Genomic DNA, 22799 nt, shown 5'->3' on the forward strand with positions numbered 1-22799 from the left:
CGGCGTCCCTGTCTGGGGACGGTGCCCCTGCTGGACATCTACAGGGCTGCTACGTAGAGGTCGACGCACACCTTCACGAGATTCTACTGCGTCGACCGGGATTCCAGGGAGGAATCCAGAGTCGGCCAAGCAGTGCTGTGCAACCTGTTCGCTTGATGGTGAGCCTGGTGAGGAGGTAAGAGATGCTTAATGTTGAGTTGTTGATATGCTTAATGTTGAGCCTTGCCACCTCTATGGTTGTGCATGTGTGTACTGCTATGTATTCTTGTATTTATGAGCATGTGAATCCATGCCAGACCCCATGCTGGAGAAGGAACAGTTGTAACTGTTGTTCTCCAGCATGGGACTGGCATGGATTCACATGCAAACCCTCCCTCCAACCCCTCTGCGGCTCTTCTCTTGGTCCTACTGCCACTTTACGTGCTACCAAATATGAAGATGGCTGCCAGAGGAGGGACTTAGGTAGAGGGCAGTGATTGGCTGGGGGCAGTATGACCCAGAGACCAGTGATTGGTTATTAGTAGAAAGACAGTTCAGAAACAAAACTGAAACAGATTTTTTCTTTACCGAGGATTCCCAGCCTGACGATGGGGAATATTCATGATCATGTGAATCCATGCCAAACCCATACTGGAGAACAACAGTTACAGGTAAGTAACGTGTTCCTTATTCTATTTCTCACCATTGCTATGCTCCGACCTTCCATCGGCCTTCTTGCGTGTTGATCTTGGTTTGCGCCCAACCTTGATGTCCGGTCGGGTGAGAGGAGGGGGATTGTGCCTCAATACTTGATGCTGGGCCGGCACTTCTGGGGGCCCCCGATCCCGTTTTGCCCCACCTTTATCCTAATTAAAGACAGTGGGCCTCATTACACGGTTGGAGGTAAGGGGTTACCGGCACCGGTGAGGATGCCGGTGCCGGTAACCCTTTACCTCCGGATTCCGAGGTCCCTTAGCGAGTCCCACTAAGGCCAGCTGGTTTTACTAGCCACCCTTAGCGGGAGCCGCTAAGGGACCATGGAGCTAATAACGGGCCCGCTATTTGCGGGCCCGTTATTAGCTCCTTCCCCATTCCCATTGAGCCCTATGGGGGCTCGAATGGGAATGGGGAATGGTTTTCAGAATTGGGACTTACCGGGTCCTCTAAGTTTGGAATCACCCGGTAAGTCCCTATCCCGACAACCCGGACCCGGAATGTGGTAAGGGGGTAGCCATGGTGCTAATAGCACCATGGCTACCTCCAACCTCGTAATGAGGCCCAGTGTGTCTCTAGTTTCGATGCTAATGAGCACACAGTGCAATGATTATCTCACGGACAGGCCTGCACTGAATCATGACTCTCCTTGGCAACTCCTTGAGGGGAGCTTGTTCTCTCCCCCTTTCCTGGCTATTGAGCCGTCGCCTGTTGCCTTGAGTACAGCACTGAGTGGCACGCTCTGTTGTTGCAGCTCTGGTCAGCCCAATGGCTCTCTCTCCTTGTGGACTCTTGGTCCGTATGGGTCGTCCTTGGAAGTGGGCGCTCCGATCCTCAGGGTGTCCATTTCTCCTAACTATGGTGAAAGCGTCTCCTCAGACCCCTGGTCAGGTGGGATGGGGTTTGGGCACCCTCCGTGCCGGCTCATGCGTCCTACTCTGTTCTTCAGGCTGTTCCTGCTAACCTCGTATCCTATGCCCGGGCCTCATAAGACTGTGAAAGGCAGCGGGTTGGGGTGTATACTACTGTTTGTGGGCGCTGTGCCCTTTGGAGGCAGGAGTCTTCCTCCTCAGCTTGCGGGTGCTGCGGGCTCCGCTCCGGTCTGCTCCACTAGGCGGCAGGTGTCCTTGTCTCTGGGCCTAGCTTGGCATTCACGGTGGGGGCAGGCGCTTATCAGTTACTGATAGAGATGCTTCTGGGGGTCCAACATCTGCGGAGACACCAGAGCTTTCCCGCTCCCTTGGTTCAGCCCCCTTGTCTGTCTGAGGCTGGCAGGTCTCGCCCCGGTCCTCTCCGCATTAATGAAGTGAGGTGGCGGGTCAGCGGGGGGAGGGGGAGCACCTCGCAGGCCTCTGGGCCGGTACACAGTTCGCAACTCCCCCGTAGGGCTCCAGCTGCACGACCAGTTCCTTTTCCTCTTCCGCTGGCAGTGGCGGGTCCCTCCAATGTCAACCCGAGACTCACCGCTACCACTTGATCTGGTGGCTGTCCAGATCCAGAGGGCCTCTCCTCTCTCTGCGCCGCCCTGTCTCCAGAGCCCCGCTCTGGTGCTTAGTGCTGATCACGTCTCCGGATCGGTCTAGCTGAGTTCCATGCTCCGTCTCCCTATGATTTCACCGCTCCAATCTCCTGGAGTGATCACTGCTGTCTGGTAGCCGAGGAGGGCTATTTTCACTGCCGGAAAGCAATGCGGGTCAGGAGCTCGGGGACCGCGATGTTCAACGCTCCGTGGCCGTCTTGGAATCCACCAATTGATTTTTAAAATACCAGCTAATTAGAAGATGTAATTCCTTGGTGTGAATGTAGTTCATGGTAAATTTCCTGCCTTCAGTCCTGGCATCTTTACTGTTAGTTTCCAAATACTGCACAGTGATTTAGTTAAATGTGTTGGAGCTCCTTAGTCTTATGAGTAAACTACTCATCTTGATCTGGTTTTCTATTGACCGCAATAGTTATAGTAACTGACGGCACATTTTTCTATTTTTTTTAGGTTGTTTTATTGGCTCTGTTGGTGCTCTTGGACTTGCTGGGTTTGCCATTTGGTACTTCTTCCTAAAGAATAGGGGGTGAGTGAAGTTACATACTTGAAAATCATTTTTTTACTTTCTTGTTTTGTTTCCTTGCTATTTTCTGTCACAACCCTGCTGCTCTAGGACCTATGTACATTTTCTTTGAATCATGGGCGCTTTGTTGCTAATGATGCAGTGCTACGTCGCTCCTCAAAGCAGTTGGTGCTATATGGATGCAATACATTTCCACAAAGCAATATCAAATTAATGTCAGTCTACTTAGGCCCACAAATTACTTGGCTTCTGTTACAAGCTTTTCCAGTTTCCATTATTTGAGCACTTTCCACCAATGGCCTGTTGTCTAACTTTTCGAACAAGGCTACAGAATTCAGAAACACGGGGAGGGAAAGATAATAAATGGCAGCAAAGCGATTAGGATGTTTACACAAAAATGTCATGTGGCTCACAAGCAAGTTTGATCAGGTGTACATCAAATATAACACACCCAGAGATCAGGAAAACGGATCAGATCACCAGGCATCCACATAAAATCATCTTGCTGCTACGAAATCATCACAACCTAAAGTCGGACGGGCAAGAGTAGCGGCCAAGTTCTAGTTTGAGGGCAGAACATAGACATCTGAGAGAGTCCCCAAAAGGGACATAAAACAAGTTCAAAAAGGGAATATAAGGATTGCACAAGGGCATTCGTCAGAGATTTGTACTGGTATTTAACCACTTCATTAATGAGGTTGCTATATAATTAGTAGGACTACCACCATATGCTCATAAACACAATAGCATGGGGAAAAGAATGGTATTCTTTTTTAGCTGATTATGTGGACCTGGATTCCAAAACACAACCAGTGCTGCAAAAACTGTTTGATAGTATCCATGAAAAGTTCACTAAATCTGTCTTGAAGATCAATGCCGACTCCCACAGACCATCTTACGATAGAAGTATATGGTTACTGAATGCGGCAAGACTTCTGACTGTTTGCATGTTCGCTTGAGCAACACTCTTTCTTAGAGCACACAGATTCTGAGGAGCAACTTGACTCTTAAGAAGATGCATCAAGGCACATAGCTTAGGCTGGGTGATGGGACTCTTGTATCCGAGGGATCTGGGTATAGGTCTGAGAAGTAGTTTATGGAGGACCCCTTGTGTTCCTGGTCCATTATCGGGCTAGTTTGGAACGATTGTAGCACAGGCCCCAGAGTCAGAACCTCTAATTCCAATGAGCTCACATCCTTCCACAGCATGATCATTCTGGAGAGGAGGAAAGGGATCAGAAAAAGGGCAAAATGGTACTCTAAAGCCCTACGTCTCTTTAAAAACAACTCATTGGGAGGGGATCAAAAAGTCCCCTGTCGTTTGTTTTTAATCTTGGCAGCCAAGGCGAGTATGCCACCACTCTCCTCTAAAATCCTATGCAAACACTGCTGGCCCATAACCAACAACTCTGCTGTTGAGAAGGGCCTGCCCATTGGTGTCCAGAATTATCAAGGTCTTGACGGCTCTGGAGATATTAGACCTTCATTTGAGAAGGACTGACTGCTGTACACAGGGAAAGTAACATAATCTACAAGATAGTCAATAACAGAAGATAGCATAGGATACCTATTTTCATGGAATTAACCCGCTAAGCAAGACCCTCCCTGAAAATACTCTCTCTGCATACTTAGAAGTGGAAAAGACGACTGCTGCTTCTGTTATGCATTCAAACCCTATTGACATTACTTCCATATCTTAGGCTCAAGGTAATGCTGGAATCCCCTTGAACTCAGCAGCTGACGAAAAACAGCATGCCCCTTTGAAGTACGGTGGCGAGATTAAAGAGACGAGGAACCTTGAATGGAAAAGAAAGAATCCTACGCAAAGGTGAGCCTCTGTCATGAGAACGTCCTGGAAGGGCAGAGCCACCTACACCACAGAGGCAGCCGTAGCATGAAGACCTGAAGAGAGGAAAGCGAGACACCGGAAGCCTGGCACGGAGGAAGATGACATTGCATAAATGCACCCGGCAGGGGGTGGGCGGGCTTGGCCCGGGGTGGTGAACTGTCTTACCGGGTGGCGTGACCAAGTTACAGCTGTGGTGGGCCTGGAGCCAGCAGACCAACGCTAGGACCAGGGGGACAGCAGAGGAGCAACTCCTTCGATCTTGGTGCAGAGAACACAGAAACTGCCGAGATGGGCAGGAGACAGACCATATTACCTGGTGGCGTGACCAGGCTGCAACTGCGGTGGGTCCGGGGCCCGCAAACTGACACCAAGACCAGGCAACAACTGTGGAAAGAGTCCTCCGTATTCAGTGCGAGGATCACCGAAACTGCCAAGACGAGCAGAAGAATGAGAAAAGACATATATGTGCTAGAGACGCCATCTCGCTGGAGCACACCCGAAGGCAGAGAAGTTGCAAGGGTTGCCCAGGTTGGAGGGAGGCGAGTTGAGTTAAATGGAGAGAGAAATAAGTAATCCAAAGATCCAGAGGGACATGGAGAGCTCTAAAGAGATTAGCGCCATTGGGCTTCATTATGACAATGCTGGTCCGGTAACAACGGTGCCGGTAAACCTACCGGCACCGTTGTTACCGGACCGGCAGTACAACTCTGCGGGTGGGTGCCGTCCCGCCTGGGTCAGACCTGCGTGCGGAACGGCACCCATCTGCAGAGTTTCATGTAAGCACCGGTGCTTCTGTGGTCCCCATTCCCATTGAGTCCTACAGGACTCAATGGGAATGGGAATGGGGACTTACAAAATTACTGATGCCCGACTTCCCGGCCACCGGGGTTGTAATACCCTGGTGTTAGTCAGGCGGCAGTAATTTTTTTCGGGTCTTGCGGCAAGCCGCCGGTATCACCGGCAGGCTTACCGCCAGACCCATAATGAGGCCCATTGTTACAAGAAGGGAACCTACAGGGTTCAATTAATCTATACAAGGCACATTAGGGGAAAGAAAAGGTCCAAGTTGGTGGAAACGGACAAAGGGTATAATCCCTCCCCTTCAAGAATTTGAGGCATTTGTTTTTTGTGTGAAGGCTTGCACATATTTCTTTTGTGAACTATTCCTGATGAATTTAAAGAGAGACTTGAACTTTTCTTTTGTGAACTATTAAGAACTATAATTTCTCTTACAACCAGTGCTTTGGGAAAGATAAAACGAACACTGGCCAGTCAAAGCACGTGCTGTGAGGCTACGGCTCTGGCTCATTTTTTATGTTTTTTTTTTTAAGTGCTAGGGCGAGATGGTGAATAGTATTTGGACTGAGGACTACTTTTTGGTTTTGAGAATTGACGAGCACCCTTAGTTTAGTTTGTAGGCAGAAAAAATCCCTCATTGCAATAGGGAGAGATAGGCATTTTTTATTTTGAGTTAAAATAAAGACCCGTGTAATGTTAACCTCGAGTCCGTCTCGTTCTTCTTGTTCACCACAGTGTTTTCCCAAGCACCTGAAAACAGGATTAATCTGCCCACTCCCCAGACCCACTTGAGGCCCACACCACCTTGCTAACTGCTGCCAATGAACAGCTTTCTGTTATTTGGGAAAACCATTGAGATGGCAGTTTCTCCAGCATGGGGTCTGGCATGGATTCACATGCTCATGAATATTCCCTATCGTCCGGCTGGGAATCCTCGGTAAAGAAAAAATCAGTATCAGTTTCGTTTCTGATCTGTCTTTCGTAGTAGTAACCAATCACTGATCTCTGCGTCATACTGACCACAGCCAATGACTGCCTTCTACCTAAGCCCCGCCTCTGGCAGCCATCTTCAGATTTTTACCGCACGTTCAAGTGTTGGGATCCTCGTGCTATTGCTCTCGAGCGTTAGTGCTTTTTTCATGTTTTTTCTCAGAAAAATTTCTCTTTTTTCGGTCAAAGAGCCTCAAGCTCCACCGTTTCTTCATCCGATCAACGGGGACCCGTGTCGGATTCGTCTACGCCCCTCAAGGGTGAAGATTTCGTCGAGCCACGCTTTGGGAGGACTCCAGAAGTTTCTCAGGCCCATCTCGGACATGGCCCAGGAGAAGGGAAGCTCGACGCCCGGAAAGCTGTTCAGGGTCTGCCCTGGATGCCAGCTTCAGAATGTCTTCAAGGAGGACGAACACTCCCTTTGCCTTTACTGCCTACATGAGGACAAGACGCACGTGGAGAAGGACTGTGCGTTTTGTGGCAATATGTCGGAGCGGACCATGAAGGACCGCCATCAACGTCTCACCAACTGGCTGGAAGGAAAGAGCCCGTCAGGCGAGAAGAAGAAGTCCGAGCAGTCTTCTAAGACCTTTTGAGGACGCCCCGGCGACTGGGGTCCAACAGAAGGCCAAGCACCGCAAGTCCGCTGGCACCGGGAGCGCCGAAAGGTTGGGCTCTACGGGCGCCAGGCAAGGCGCATCCTCCCCGGCGCCATCAACCACGAGCCAACGCTCTGGCTCGGGTAAGAGGAAGGCTGAGCACCCGGCGAAACTCCTGGAGAAACCCCGGTCGTGCCCTAAGGCCCCATCGGAGGGGGAGCGAGGTGGTGACCCTCCCCCCAAGGAGAAGGCGGTGAGCGCACCTAAGGTGGTGAAAGCCTTGATCCATCCGGCCAAGGCCTCTATCGAGACAGTCGCGACGGCCCTGGCTCAGCCTGTGGAGGCTACACCAGTGGTGGCGACCCCGGGGCCCAAAATCTCCTTGCCACCGCGGAGGGAGTCCTCTTTCATGCCCATCGACAGGACCCCCGTGAAACCTCCGACGGAGAAGAAGGGGGGGCAGGAGGTCGTCGTGGACTCGGCCTCAACCTCTGAGGAGGAGCTGATCGAAGTCTTAGGCCACGGCTCTGGCGTGGAAGAAGGCCATCCTGTCGGGAGGGACCCCGACGTGGAAGACGACGAGGGCGTCGAGGATGCCGACGGGGCTCCTGATCATCCGTCGGATCTCCCTCAACCAGTGCCGCAAGACAACTCGGCGGCCATTTTGTTGGCTATACAGTCCTTATGCTCGAAGATAAGGACGAGACTGCCGTTACCACCAACGGAGGAACCGCTCCCGACGGGGGACCCGGAGCCAGGCCCTTCTGGGAGCCCTCCTTTATCAACGGCGCGAGACCAAGAGGAAGACGGTCCTCGCTGTACCTCTACGAGACGACATTTGGGATGAGGGCCTCGCCCTCCTCAAGAACCCATCCACGACGCCGGCTAGAAGGGATCGGTACGAGAAGAAGTACCGGGTCCCGGACGCGGCCCCCTTGTGCCTTCGGGCACAGCCGACCCCGGACTCGGTCGTCTCCGCGGCGGCCAGGAAGAAAGCGGGGGGGGCGCGGCCTCTATGTCAACCTCCCCGCCGGACGGCGAGGGAAAGAAATTAGACACGATGGGACGTAGAGTCATCTCGTAGGCAGCGACGACGATTAAGGCGGCCAACACCTTGGCTATCGTAGCCCGCTACGGCAGGGAGTTGTGGTACAAACTGGCCCCCCTGCTGGACTTCCTACCAGACGACAAGAGGGCGGATGCGCTAGAGATCTTGCAGGAAGGAGAGGTGGCGTCGGACCACGCCATCACGATTGCGACGGACATCGCTGACACTGGATTTCGCCAGTTGGGCAACGGCGTGTGCCTTAGGCGGCGTGGATGGCTCAAGGCTACTGACTTCCGTCAGGACGTGCAGACCAGAGCCTTGGACATGCCTTTCGACGGAAACAACCTGTTTGGGAAGACAGTGGACGATTCCCTTCAAGCCATCAAGGCAGACACGGAGACGGCCCGGGCTCTTGGGGTTCTCCGGCAACGGCGGCCGCCCTTTCGGAGCGGCGGAGGCAAACAGGGTACCTCCAAAGGTTCCAGCAGCGGATTTTCCACCTACCGTCAAGCGGCCCATTCGTCGTCACAGGAAGCTTACAGGGGACGAGGCAAGTCAGGCGGACCCCGCCGTCGTCGCCAAGGAGGATAAGGCGGCAAAGCCTCGTCGAAGCAGGACTGAACCGGCCGTGGGGTCGGGCCTCCACCGAAGCACCCCGGTGGGAGGCAGGCTGGCGAGCTTCATCAGCGTGTGGGAGTCCATCTCCACCGACCGTTGGGTGCTGGATGCCCTAGCTCAGGGTCACGCGCTCCAGTTCCTAAAGAGGTGCCCGCACGTCCCCCCTATGGCCAGGAAAGAACATCACGTCCCTCACCTTTTCTTGGAGGTAAAGGCGATGCTCAAGAAGGGCGCCATCGAGCTCGTCCCAAAGAGGCTTCGGGCTCCGGAGTTTACTCAAGATACTTCCTCGTGAAGAAGAAGACGGGAGGATGGCGTCCCATCCTGGACCTATGACGACTGAACAAATTCATCAAGGCACAGAAGTTCCGGATGGTCACCCTCCAACACGTCCTGGGTCAACTGGAGGAGGGCGATTTCCTATCGTCGTTGGATTTGGAGGATGCCTACTTCCATATTCCCATCCTAAAGGGACACCGAAAGTTTCTCAGGTTCGTGGTCCAAGGGCGTCACTACCAGTTCAGAGCCCTTCCCTTCGGATTGAGGTCGGCACCCAGGGTGTTCACCAAGTGCCTCGCACCGGTGGCGGCGCAGCTGCGCCGAGAGGGGATCCACGTCTACCCCTACCTGGACGACTGGCTCATCCGAGCAAAGACGAAGGAGCTCGCCGTGGAGCACACGGCAAGGACCGTCCAACTGCTCACGGACCTGGGATTCTCCTTAAACTACGGCAAGTCCCACCTGGTGCCCGCGCAAGACACACTGTTTCTGGGAGCGAAGCTCGACACAGTGTCGCTTCTGGCCTCTCCGTCGGAGGAAAGGATGAGGGCCATCTTGGGCAAGGTGCAGCGGATGCTGGTTGCGGACGCGGCCAGGGTGAGGTCCATCAAGTCCCTCCTCGGAATGATGTCTTCTTGCATTTATCTCATCTGCCTGTGCAGGCTCCGGATGCGCCCGTTGCAGGAGTTCCTGGACGCGCGCTGGATCCAGACGACGGGCAGCTTCAAGGAGAGGATCACACTCGACGAGAGTTTCCGACGAGCAATCCGGTGGTAGGGCACCCGCGCGCATCTGACGGTGGGCATGGACTTCCAGACCCCCGGCCACCAGGAGACAGTGACCACGTATGCCTCCCTGGAAGGGTGGGGAGCGCACACCGAAAATCTGCATGCGAGAGGCCTTTGGCTTCCGACGGAGAAGTCCCTCCATATCAACGTCCTGGAGATCCGTGCAGTGTTTTGGGCCCTCAGGTCCTATCTTCCGTCCCTCAAGGGCAAGGTGGTGAGGATCTTCCCCGACAACATCACCACCATGTTCTACATCAGGAAGGAGGGCTGTACCAGATCCCCAGCCCTGTCCAAGGAGGCGCAGGATCTGTGGCATTGGGCCATCGCCCAAGGGATGTTTCTGGTGCCGTTTCATCTGGCAGGGATAAAAAACACCATCGCCGACTCGCTCAGCAGAGAGCTGCGCTCGTGCCACGAGTGGGAACTACGACAGGATTTAGTGGACCGCCTCTTCCGACGGTGGGGCACACCCCAGATCGATCTGTTCTCGACGACGACGAACTCCAAGTGCCGGAGATTCGCCAGCAGGTTTCCCCAGCCGAGGAGCATGGGCGATGCTTTCTCGTTCCCCTGGGAGGGCCTGTTTCTATACGCGTTCCCTCCATTGCCATTGCTGATCCGGCTCATCAACCAGCTCAAGAGGTCACGGTGCAGGATGATCCTCGTCGCACCTGCGTGGCCGAGGCAGATATGGTTCCCGGACCCTCTGGACTTGTCAGCGTCCCCAACAATCAAGCTGCCAGTGGACGCGGATCTTCTCTCCAGGGAAGGAGGCGCCATCCTCCATCACGACCCGAAGTCGCTGAACTTGCAGGCCTGGCTCCTGCAGCGTTAGAGTTTGGAGGATACGACATACCGGCCGACTGCAGAGAGGTTCTTGCAAAGGCCAGGGCGTCCTCAACTCTTAAATGCTATGGACACAAATGGAAGAGGTTCTCTGTCTGGTGCCACGCACAGAAGATTAACCCTCTACGGATTACGGCTCCCCAGGTACTGCCGTACCTTCTGACGCTGGCCAAGGCTGGACTGGCGCACGCGTCCATCAAGATTCATCTTGCTGCGATCTCCCGATACACCAGAACCACGGGGCGGACGTCTTTGTGGTCTCATCGTCTGGTGAAAGAATTCATGAAGGGACTGTTCAGATCGTTCCCGCCGGTGAAGCCTCCGGCCCCGGTGTGGGAGCTCAACGTGGTGCTGTCCAAGCTCATGGGACCTACGTTCGAGCCTCTGCACTCGGCTCTGTTGAAGTTCTTGTCGTGGAAAACAGCGTTTCTTGTGGCCATCACCTCCGCACGAAGAGTGGGAGAGATCCAGGCCCTTTCCTGCAAGCCCCCGTACTTGACTTTTCACGACACAAGGGTAGTGCTCAGGACGCACCCCTCCTTCATGCCCAAGGTGCCGTCGGACTTCCACCTCAACGAACCCTTGGTGTTGCCTGTTTTCTTCCCGTCGCCTTCGTCGCCGGCCGAAAGGACTTTGCACTCGCTGGATGTGGCTAGAGCGGTGAAGTTTTACGTGGACCGCACGAAGTGTTTTCGGAAGACGTCACAACTTTTTGTGAAATTTGGTCCTGTCAATCAGGGGAAGGCTCTCTCAAAGGCCTCCATTTCCAGATGGCTCTCCGGCTGTATCATGTACTGTCATCGGTTGGCAAACCGACCGCTGCCTGGCTGTCCGAGAGCCCATCCCACCAGAGCGATCGCAGCTACCACGGCGTTCCTATCTGGTGTGCCCTCGCTGGACATCTGCAGGGCTGCTACCTGGAGGTCGACGCACACCTTCACGAAATTGTACTGCGTCGATCGGGATTCCAGGGAGGAGTGCAGGGTCGGCCAAGCAGTGATGCGCAACCTGTTCACCTAAGGTGAGCCTGGTGAGAAGGTAAGAATTGCTTAATGTTGAGTTGATGTAATGCTTGATGTTGAGCCTTTGCCACCTCCCGTGGTTGTGCATGTGTGTACTGCTATGTATTCTTTATTCATGAGCATGTGAATCCATGCCAGACCCCATGCTGGAGAAGGAACAAGTTACTTACCTGTAACTGTTGTTCTCCAGCATGGGTCTGGCATGGATTCACATGCGAACCCTCCCGCCTACCCCTCTGCGGCTCTTCACTTGGTCATACTGCCACTTCACGTGCTACCAAATCTGAAGATGGCTGCCAGAGGCGGGGCTTAGGTAGAGGGCAGTCATTGGCTGTGGTCAGTATGACGCAGAGATCAGTGATTGGTTACTACTACGAAAGACAGATCAGAAACGAAACTGATACTGATTTTTTCTTTACCGAGGATTCCCAGCCTGACGACGGGGAATATTCATGAGCATGTGAATCCATGCCAGACCCATGCTGGAGAACAACAGTTACAGGTAAGTAACTTGTTCCTTGCCAACCAACTCAGCCTGCTCTAGGGCTACCAATGTGGATTTGGACTCCGGCGCAACACAGACACTGACATCATCCAGGCCATAGAAGTTGCCCTTTAAATCATGGATAATGGGGACCCCTATCGCTTGGTCCTCCAACTGCTACACTGCATTCAACATAGTCCACCCCACTTCACACATACAAACCTACTTGCAGGTGGGTTCACAGGCACAGTTCCCAACTGATGCGCCTCACGTATAGATACCAATCAGCCCAGATGATAACTTCAGAACTGACTCCAACTTTATCATAGATGGCAACATCATCCCAGTCGTGAAAAATGTGAAAACCCTAGGCTTCTACCTCGACACCAATACCAACCTCTCCAAACAAGTTAATATGACCGCCTCAGCCACCGCCTACACTGGAAAACTAATTAGGGCCTGCAGACCTTTTCTATGCATGAACAGCTGCCTCTTTCTGGCTAGGGCCCTCATACAATCGAAGCTTGACTATTGCAATAGCCTCTACCTTAGTGCCAGCCAAGCTATACTCAAGAAACTTCAGATCCTCCAAAATAATGCACTGAGAGCTGCATTAAATATTCCCAGGAGAGAGCACATCTCCCACATAAGAATATCCTGCAAATGACTACCTCAAGGATCTTGAAAGTACTGAGATGAAGAAGAACATCACAAACAAAGGTAATCCAAGTACTGGGATGAGATGGGACACAGGAACAACGAGGAGCAATACCAAGGAGGAATAGACTTCTGCAGAGGCGTGGTTCCTCCTATGATATAAAAACCAAAGAAGGACTACCTATCAGGTAGACACAGCCAACCAGGACGAGAAACCGGGAAGCATGAAGTAGACGCGAAGAAGACAAGGACGGAGCCGAGAGCAGTCCGCTCCTGGATCAAGAGGACAATGGGACTCCTTTGCCCAACAGCGTCCAGGCAGTAACCAAAGGCTGCCAGACGCTGATGCGAACGCAAGAAGCAGTGTCCATACCATCGGTCCAAGTGCCGGACAGGAGATCTGCGATGTGAATGCACCGAGACAAAGATGCCTGCACAATATACAGAGTAAGAGAGGGATCCCAGGAAGAACCGCCCGCGTATCCTGAGAACAGACAAGGTAATGAGAGAGGCACCAGGACCGGTAGGGGCTAGATGGTACAGGAGTCAAAAACCCTGTACGATTATAACAAGCAGTACTATGCCCCTCGTGTCATTACTTGCCAAGCAAGGCAGCCAGGTGGACATAAAGAGAAGGGCAGAGAAACCAGGGTCAAGCGCCCAAAACAGGAGAGTGATGAGTCATCTTCTTCGTGGCAGTAATTGGCAGGGAGGTGAACCAAGTGGGACAAATCAAAGAAGAAGAAGAAAACCAGGGTCGAGGACCCAAACTAAGAGAGCGACAAGTCATCTTCTTCGTGGCAGTACTTGGCAGGGAGGTGAACCAAGTGGGACAAATCAAAGAAGAAGAAGAAGAAAATCAGGGTCGAGGACCCCAACCGAGAGAGAGATACAAGTCCTCTTCCTCGTGGTAGTACTTTGCAGGGAAGTGAACCAAGTGCGCCAAGCCAAAGAAGAAGAGAAGCCAGGGTCGCGGACCCGACCAACACTCAGATGTGGGTGTTGTAGGTGTGAAATGTAATGTGGAGAAGACCTGGGGCAGGGAGTCATTGCCTGTTAGGGAATATTCTCTGTTTAGGCTGATTTTCCTAACCTAGTGAATCCCCAGCAGCTTTGCTGGATTTCTGGAGTTTTTTTTTTTCATCCTGCCAAGAGTAAGACTCTTTTTCTCCCACTCTTGGACATGATTTGTGGTATTTCTTTGAATGTTAATGTGTTCTATGGGCTATGGGGTCTTTTACTCCATAAGGTCTCATGTGTTTTGCTTTGTGTGTTACACAGCACCCTCCGTGCCGTAACACTGGGGTGTCCTAGGTGACCCCCACCATAGACTCCATACCCTGGGACTAACTACTGTCTCCCAGAGCATGTAAAGTCACCATTGGCTTTACTAGACCTACATTTACTAACAGAACCAGTACAAACCATCCTATTGTGGACGTACTGGTAGGGGTAATTCGATTACCCCTGGGTCTGTTGTTCGAGGGGGCACTGTCCCGCTCCCCCTCGTCGAGGTTTGGCTGGTGGCAGTGGATACTACTTTTTTATATTCGACAACGAATATTTCTCTATGGGATTTTCCCATTGTTCGAGGCTAATACTTTTTCACATTAGTCTCTAACATACCGCCGGTTTATTTATTTAAAATAAATTCACCGGTTGGTATTTTCTGACAGAACTCGGTTTGTAAAATGGCGTATGTGTTCGCCTCTGTAACTCCAAACCAAAGGTTGAGCCCTTTGTTCCACTTTTGGCGGGCTTCTGCACAGAAGCCCTCCAGAGTGGTGCCATTCTGTCTGGGTACCACAGGGGGTGTGGGAGGGGGTTTAGGCACCCTGGACTGAGTTGCCTTGCCAACTCAAGTCGCACTCTGGTGTGATTGGCCCAAGTGGTGAGCCGCCCCGCTCACCACTTACCATGTTTGATTGACAGCTAGGCTGAATGAATGGTGGTTTTCAGCATAAAAGCAGGGCTTTGGGGACTGGAACTTCAGAAGTCGCCACAGGACCTAAGAATCCGATGAGGGAGAAGCTGAGCCGACCTGCAACGACGACACCACCGGTGGAGCCCTGCTGAACGGACTCACCAATTCCCAACGACAGAGGAGATCTCCCTACTGGAGAGTCTTCTTCCCTTTGACTGGTGGGAATAACCAGTCCCTTGCTTTTTCTTTGCTTCCAGGACGTCTAGTGGTCGAATTGCCCGTGCGGAGCACCCCGGCAACCGGATAGCCACTAACCACTGTATCGCGGCCAAAAGGTGGTGCCTTGTGACTGAGCACTCCGCGCTGGTCTCTTCCCTGGTGGTGCAACGATCTTCAACTTTCCTCTACGACGAGATCATCTCTTCTTCTGGCAAAGCCCCGACTTGCATCCACCACCAGGAACAACTGCCCCCGCCGGAGCTGTGTCTCCACTTTCAAGGTACTGTGTCCGCCTGGCTTCCCTTGTCACGGTTAGCGTGAGGTGTCTTAAATCCTTACCTTTCCACTGGGTCGCCTCCAGACCTTCTTAACTTTTGTTCTAAAACTGGTCCAACCTTTCTGTGACATTTTGCTACAAAGACTTGAAGTGCATTTCCACTGTGGTATTTTCGGGACATACCGCCTTGCCTCTCTCCGAGTGGGCCTGCCTCTGAACTTTGTGATCTACAGTAGACCCTGCCTAGCTTGCCTTGCATTTGCTTCGTAAAGGAGTTGGTACTGAGTTGGTTTCATAGCCTGCCTTTTTCTCTCCCTTCCTAACGAATACTAGAGTGCCATCTAGGTAAAGCACTCACCTCTGTCTGCAAATAAGTGGTGTCTTTGAACCTAGACTTGCCGTAATATTGTTATGGGATTGATATATACTTATAGTAACTGTGATTGAAGTTGTTTGCCATATTAGTGCCAGTGTGTTTTTCATAGATGTGTTTTTAAATAAATAATTATATATCTTTACACCCAAGCTCTGATCAGTGTCTGCTTGTTCTACTGTGTAAATTGCCCTATCTTGTATACTCTATATACTGCCTAACTCGTCTTGAGAGAAGTCTGACTGCTCAGCCACAGCTACCAGGTAATTCTGGGTGGTGCAGACTGCTACCAATTGGGTTTACTGCTAACTCCTGTAGTCTTAAACTTTTTGCAGTGGTCCCAGAGGGAACTGCACAGGTTTCTGCCTAACATTGCCTTTGGTTGTAAGAGATTGTTATATGATTACCAGGGCAAGGGAGTCATTCTCCTGGTAACTTAAACAGTGAGGAAGGTCCAACAGGCCTGAGGAAGGATGTCATTTACCTGGGTTTTTTGAGACTGAGACCGAACTCCAGGCAAAGGGAGGCATTCTCCTGGCATACCGTGAAAGTATTGTTTATAACTTTGATGTTTTGGGTTTTTTGAGACTGAAACTAATGTCAGGAGATGGAAGGCATTCTCCTGACCCACCAAGGAAACATTGTGGGCCGTGGGGAAGCTAGCGACCTGTACTGGCGCAAAGCCATACTTCAGTGCTGTCCCGGGTTCTGCTCTATACTGCTGACATTGGGGCTGCTGCGTTGGAGGCGCAAGGGCACCCTGATCTGAGGATGAGCTGTGTCAGAGGAGTAAGGGTTCCCTGGCCTGGGAGATGTCCCTTGAGAGTTCAGTGGCTGGAATGACCGAGAGTTTCCGGATCCAAAAAAACCAGCAGCATGGACCGTTTCACAAGGCCAGCCTTGAGGCCACCTGCAGGCTCTGCTGATGACTCCCTGCATCTGGAGCCCTCTGTGGCCCTGGTGGCCGGCACATCCATTGACCTTCAACGCATGCTGGAAATGATGTAACAGGGCTTAGTATCAGTGAAGGTCGAGGTGGATGATATCACGGCCAGTATGTCATCCATGCACGCCCAGCTTGAGAAGACGACTCAGGGAATCACTGACGCTGATGGCCGCATAAGCACCATGGAAGGCAAAGTTGCGGAGCTGCAAGCAGCAGTCTCTGCACTCACCCGAGGTATGAGACAAGTCAAGTCTAAACGTGAGGATTATCCCTGTCCGATCATGCACGCATTATGAACTACTTTGATCGAGACTTTACTATGAGTGGCCAGAGATAAACTAGAACTCAGACTACGATCCAACATTGTGCACATATTTTCTCCAGCATGGGGTCTGCCATGTACTCACATGTTCATGAATATTTCCTTTCGTCAGGCCGGGAATCCTCGGTAAAAGAAAAAACAGTTTCACTTTCACTTACACACTATATTTATCCCCTAAACCAATCACTGTTCTCTGGGCCATACTGCCCTCAGCCATTGACAGTCCTCTCCCTAAGCCCCTCCTCTTGCAGCCGTCTTCAGATTTTTACTGCACGTTCAAGTGTTGGGAGTCGTTCTGTTTTGCTCCGTGAGCTACTTCTACAGTTTTTTCATTTTTCGACAGAAAATGTTTCTATTTTTGTCAAAAAAGAGCCTGTGTGCTTTTCTCTCCATTTGTCGACAGCGGGGACCAGTTTGTTGGTGAATTTCAGTGCCCCTCAAGGGCAAGGATCGTTGAAGTTTCTTTGAAGTTTCCAGAAGCCCATTGGATTACTCCGCACATCCAGCCATGACGGAGGAGAAGAAGGAAGGAAGATCCCTCTTCAAGCTCTGCACCAGATCTGCACTACGGAACCTGTTTGTGGAGGAAAAACACCTTTAGTGCCTCTGTCTTCGACCGGACCACAAAGAAGGAGAGTGCGAGATCTGCCTCAGCGTCTCCAAGAACACTACGAAGGATCGACACAGTACACTGGTGGCGTGGCTAAACGCCAAGGCCTCTGTCCCGTGTGCCAGGCAGGGTCATGCCTCACCCAGGACCGACCGGTCCGAGGAGCGGGCTTCTAAGTCCTGTGAGGCCGCCTCATCCGTGGGGGCCCAAGACCAGGACAAGCACCGTGAGTCTGGTTCCATCAGGGTCACCATCCGCCTCCCATCGCCAGCCAGCAATCGAACTCCTGAAAGAGGAAATCGTCCAACCCGGCTAAACTGCGGGAGAAACCCGAGAAGCCGAAGACAGAAGAAAAAGGCGTCCTACCTGCTGAAGAAGGCCCAGGCGGCGCAGGAGACATCGATTTAGCTGGTGGCGGCTGCGCTCTCGAAGGGCAAAGAGGCTGACCCTGTGAAGGTAACCCCTACTGCGCCCCGGGTGTCCCTGCCTCCGAGCGGGCGGCCTCGGCGGGGGCAGTGGCAAAGCCAGCTGACAGGCCAGAGAAGAGGGTGCCATCTCTGAGTCGGCCCGATCCCTCAGGGTGCCAAAAGGGGGCGGGGGGACGATGAAGTCCCAGGCCAGCTATAGGCCGTGCCCCAGGCCATGGAAGTTTTGTCCATACATAATGAGGACCTGGAGTTCCTGCACACGGTGCACAAGGATGCAGAGGAGGACAGCGCAGGCAATGACGGCGCAGGGCCTAGTGTTCTGACCACGCCAGCTCAGCCGTGAGATTTATCCCTGGACATTCTATCGACCCTACCCACATTTGTGTCAGATATCCAGAAAAGGATGCTCTGGCCCCAGTCCCTGTGGTCCCCGAAGAGGAAGTGCCATCCGACACCCCGTATCAACCTCCACATCTGCGTCAGGTGCCCTCTTCCCTGGTAGATACGGGGACGGACACGGAGACGGGGGACGGCGACGATATTGTCACGGCGGGCGGATCTCCGCAACCGAGGGCGACCCCACCGGATGAGGTGGGGTCGTTTCATTCCATGGTCGCCAAAGCATCCAAGCTTTTCCAGCTTACGCCCAAGGAAACCAAGAAACAGGCGGAGGAGAGGGATCTTCACATCAATATCCTGCAGGTGCGGGCAGTGTTCTGGGTCCTCAAGTCATTCTTTCCGTCTCTGAAGGGCAAAGTAGTGCGGATCTCCACAGACAACACCACCACAGTGTTCTACACCAGGAAGCAGGGGGGGACTTGGTCCCCAGCTCTCTCTAGAGAGGCGCAGGACTTGTGGCTCTGGGCAGTCAGGCTAGAGATGTTCTATGTCCCTTGTCACCTGGCGGGAGTCAAGAACACCATCGCGACTCCCTCATCAGGGAGTTGCACTCCTGCCACAAATGGGAACTTCAGCAGGACCAGGTGTACTTTATCTTCATTCAGTGGGGCAGGCCCCAGATCAATCTATTTGTGGCGGCGGCGAACTCCAAATGCCAGAGGTTTGCCAGCAGATTCCACCAACCCGTAAGCATTGGGGACGCGTTCTCCTTCCCGTGGGATGGCCTGTTTCTGTATGTGTTCCCTCGATTGCCTCTCCTACTGCGAGTCATCAATCAACTGAAACAGTGCAGATGCAGGATGAGACTCGTCACCCCGCGTGGCTGAGGCAGATCTATCACCCGCACCTTCTGAGCCTGTCATCGTTGCCTCCAGACAAGCTGTTGGTGGTCGCGGATCTGCTCACCACAGAAGGAGACGCAATCCTGCATCACAACCCAGGATCGCTGAACCTGAGGGCTTGGCTCCTGCAGCCCTTGAGTTTGGAGGGTATGAGTTAGAGCGTTGTCGACTAGTGCTACGGTCACAAGTGGGAGCGTTTCACTACGTGGTGCCAGTCACAGAGGATCACCCCTCTGAGGGTGATGGGCCCGCAAATTCTTCCATACTTGTCCTTGGCCAAGGCGGGACTGGCGCACGCCTCTATCAAGGTGCATCGTGCGGCGATCTCCCGCTACACCAGGTCTCCAGGAAGATCTTCTCTTTTGTCCCACATTCTCGTCAAGGAGTTCCACAAAGGACTGTTTTGATCTTTCCCGCCTGTGAAGGCTCCTGCTTCGGCGTGGGAACTCAACATGGTGCTGACCAGGGTCATGGGGGCCCCCTTCAAGCCTATGCATCAGGCCCCTCTTAAGTTAATCTCGTGGAAGACAGCTTTCCTTGTGGCCATCACCTCTGCCAGGAGGGTAGGTGAGATCCAGGCCCTATCCTGCGAACAGCCTTATCTGACTTTCCACGAGTCAAGGGTGGTGCTGCGGATGCACCCATCGTTTATGCCGAAGGTTCAGTTGGAATACCACCTCAACGAACGTTTGGTGTTTGCAGTGTTTTTTCCAAAGCCTTTGTCACCGTCTGAAAGGGCCTTTCACTAGCGAGACGTTGCTCGTGCCCTGAAGTTCTAGGTGGCACGGACGAAGATTTTCGGAAGATGTCTCAATTGTTTGTGAATTTTGGGCCTGTGAACCGTGGGAAGGCTTTGACGAAAGCTTCCATCTCCAGGTGGCTCTCTGGCTGCATCTTGCACTGTCATCGGTCGGCGAACCGACCGCTGCCCGGCAGTACCAGAGCCCACACCACCAGAGCGATTGCTGCGACAACGGCATTCCTGTCTGGTGTGCCACTGCTGGACACGCACACCTTCATGAGATTCTACTGCGTCTACAGGGATTCCAGGGAGGAGTCCAGAGTCGGCCAAGCAGTGCTGCACAACCTGTTTGGTTGAATGGAGTCTGTTCCAGAGGTAAGGGTGATTGCTTCTGTTGATCCTTGCCACCTCCTGTGGTTATGTAATGTTGTACTGCTATGTACTCTTTATTCATGAACATTTGAATCCATGCCAGACCCCATAATGGACAAGGAACACATTACTGACTTGTAACTATTGTTCTTCAGCATGGGTCTGGCATAGATTCACAAGCGCACCCTCCCTCCTGCCCCTCTGCAGCACTTCTTGGTCATACTGCCACTTTACGTGCTTTCCAGATCTGAAGATGGCTGCCAGAGGAGGGGCTTAGGGAGAGGACTGTCATTGGCTGTGGCAGTATGAGCCAGAGTACAATGATTGGTTTAGAGGAGAAATAAAGTTTGGAAGTGAAAGTGAAACTGTTTTTTCTTTACTGAGGATTCCCAGCCTGACGGGGAATATTCATTAATATTCAGAAGCATGTGAATCCATGCCGAACCCATGCTGAAGAACAATGGTTACAGATAAGTTACTTGTTCCTTACGGTCGCTGTGCAACAGGAGCGGCACACTTTTTTTTGGGTCTAAAGAAATTGCTTTGGGAAATAAATTGTATATGTCATATGCACACAGGTGTGGTGGCAACATTTTCTTTTTGCAAGTGACTCACATGCAGAGCATGCAGGTGGAGGACTTTGCGCACGGGTGGGGGGGGAACAGATATTTTACTTTGTACAGAGCAAAATCCAGAGGTGTTAGGATAGTGGTACGTCACTCACTGCATACAGAGCACAATCCAGAGGTGTTATGATACTGGTACATCACTCACTGCCATTTGTACATTTGGAGTCTAGAATAGGCGAGTCCAGGAGATATGTGATTGTACATGGTAGGCTGTGCAAGCGGAAAGTCATACTGGTTAATATTTACGGGCCTAATTTAGACAAACCCGACTTCTTTGAGGGGATCTTCCGACTCATTGCTAAGTATCCTTTGCCCTAGATAATTTGTGGCGTGGACCTCAACACAATATTGAGCATGGAGCTTGATCTCACCTCAGATACCCCTATGGCACTCGCCAGTCCCGCCTGGGTTGTTTTTGTCAATGTGGCCGATATAGCCTTGCAGAGGCCTGGCGCTCAGTGAACTCACGCAGAGGTCTCCTGGGGGCAACCAGACGTGGTCTCCCTCTCACTGTGCTTAGAGAGGCATCAGCTTCACCTCACTGATGATCCCCAACAAGGGTGAAACACGTGTATGGGGTTGCTGGTGGTACTCTCGTTCAGATTGGAATTGCCATTGTATTTCGGTGCTGGACTGCCCCTGGGCAGGACAAAGACTGATATGCAAATGGATATTTCCCATCTGTGAACGGCACAGTGAGTAAAAGCAGTGGCTGTGGACTCTCAAGTGGTTAATAACCACTGAACAGGTTATCATGTATGTTCTTGCGAGAGAGGGGCGCCCGCTACCTTTGTAAAACTATTTTATAAGGAACCTGGGATTGGTAACCCTAGGTCTCCTGGGGGCAACCAGACGTGGTCTCCCTCTCACTGTGCTTAGAGAGGCATCAGCTTCACCTCACTGATGATCCCCAACAAGGGTGAAACACGTGTATGGGGTTGCTGGTGGTACTCTCGTTCAGATTGGAATTGCCATTGTATTTCGGTGCTGGACTGCCCCTGGGCAGGACAAAGACTGATATGCAAATGGATATTTCCCATCTGTGAACGGCACAGTGAGTAAAAGCAGTGGCTGCGAACTCTCAAGTGGTTAATAACCACTGAACAGGTTATCATGTCTGTTCTTGCGAGAGAGGGGCGCCCGCTACCTTTGTAAAACTATTTTATAAGGAACCTGGGATTGGTAACCCTAGGTCTCCTGGGGGCAACCAGACGTGGTCTCCCTCTCACTGTGCTTAGAGAGGCATCAGCTTCACCTCACTGATGATCCCCAACAAGGGTGAAACACGTGTGTGGGGTTGCTGGTGGTACTCTCGTTCAGATTGGAATTGCCATTGTATTTCGGTGCTGGACTGCCCCTGGGCAGGACAAAGACTGATATGCAAATGGATATTTCCCATCTGTGAACGGCACAGTGAGTAAAAGCAGTGGCTGCGAACTCTCAAGTGGTTAATAACCACTGAACAGGTTATCATGTCTGTTCTTGCGAGAGAGGGGCGCCCGCTACCTTTGTAAAACTATTTTATAAGGAACCTGGGATTGGTAACCCTAGGTCTCCTGGGGGCAACCAGACGTGGTCTCCCTCTCACTGTGCTTAGAGAGGCATCAGCTTCACCTCACTGATGATCCCCAACAAGGGTGAAACACGTGTATGGGGTTGCTGGTGGTACTCTCGTTCAGATTGGAATTGCCATTGTATTTCGGTGCTGGACTGCCCCTGGGCAGGACAAAGACTGATATGCAAATGGATATTTCCCATCTGTGAACGGCACAGTGAGTAAAAGCAGTGGCTGCGAACTCTCAAGTGGTTAATAACCACTGAACAGGTTATCATGTCTGTTCTTGCGAGAGAGGGGCGCCCGCTACCTTTGTAAAACTATTTTATAAGGAACCTGGGATTGGTAACCCTAGGTCTCCTGGGGGCAACCAGACGTGGTCTCCCTCTCACTGTGCTTAGAGAGGCATCAGCTTCACCTCACTGAT

The 22799-nt window shown here is 52.2% G+C and overlaps 1 protein-coding gene across 12 annotated transcripts in view; it reads left to right on the forward strand.

Moving 5' to 3' along the window:
• LOC138520856 (complement decay-accelerating factor-like) overlaps nucleotides 1-22799 on the forward strand; it is a 623694-nt gene that overhangs the window by 483467 nt on the left and 117428 nt on the right. For all 12 annotated transcript variants that reach the window (XM_069633259.1, XM_069633263.1, XM_069633265.1 and 9 more), the window contains one exon: nucleotides 2684-2759. In XM_069633259.1, the coding sequence (XP_069489360.1) occupies nucleotides 2684-2759 (76 nt within the window). The remainder of the gene's footprint in view (nucleotides 1-2683; nucleotides 2760-22799) is intronic.

This window comes from Ambystoma mexicanum, chromosome 13 (assembly GCF_040938575.1).
Source record: "Ambystoma mexicanum isolate Mex_15411 chromosome 13, UKY_AmexF1_1, whole genome shotgun sequence".
NCBI classification, from domain to species: Eukaryota; Metazoa; Chordata; class Amphibia; order Caudata; family Ambystomatidae; genus Ambystoma; species Ambystoma mexicanum.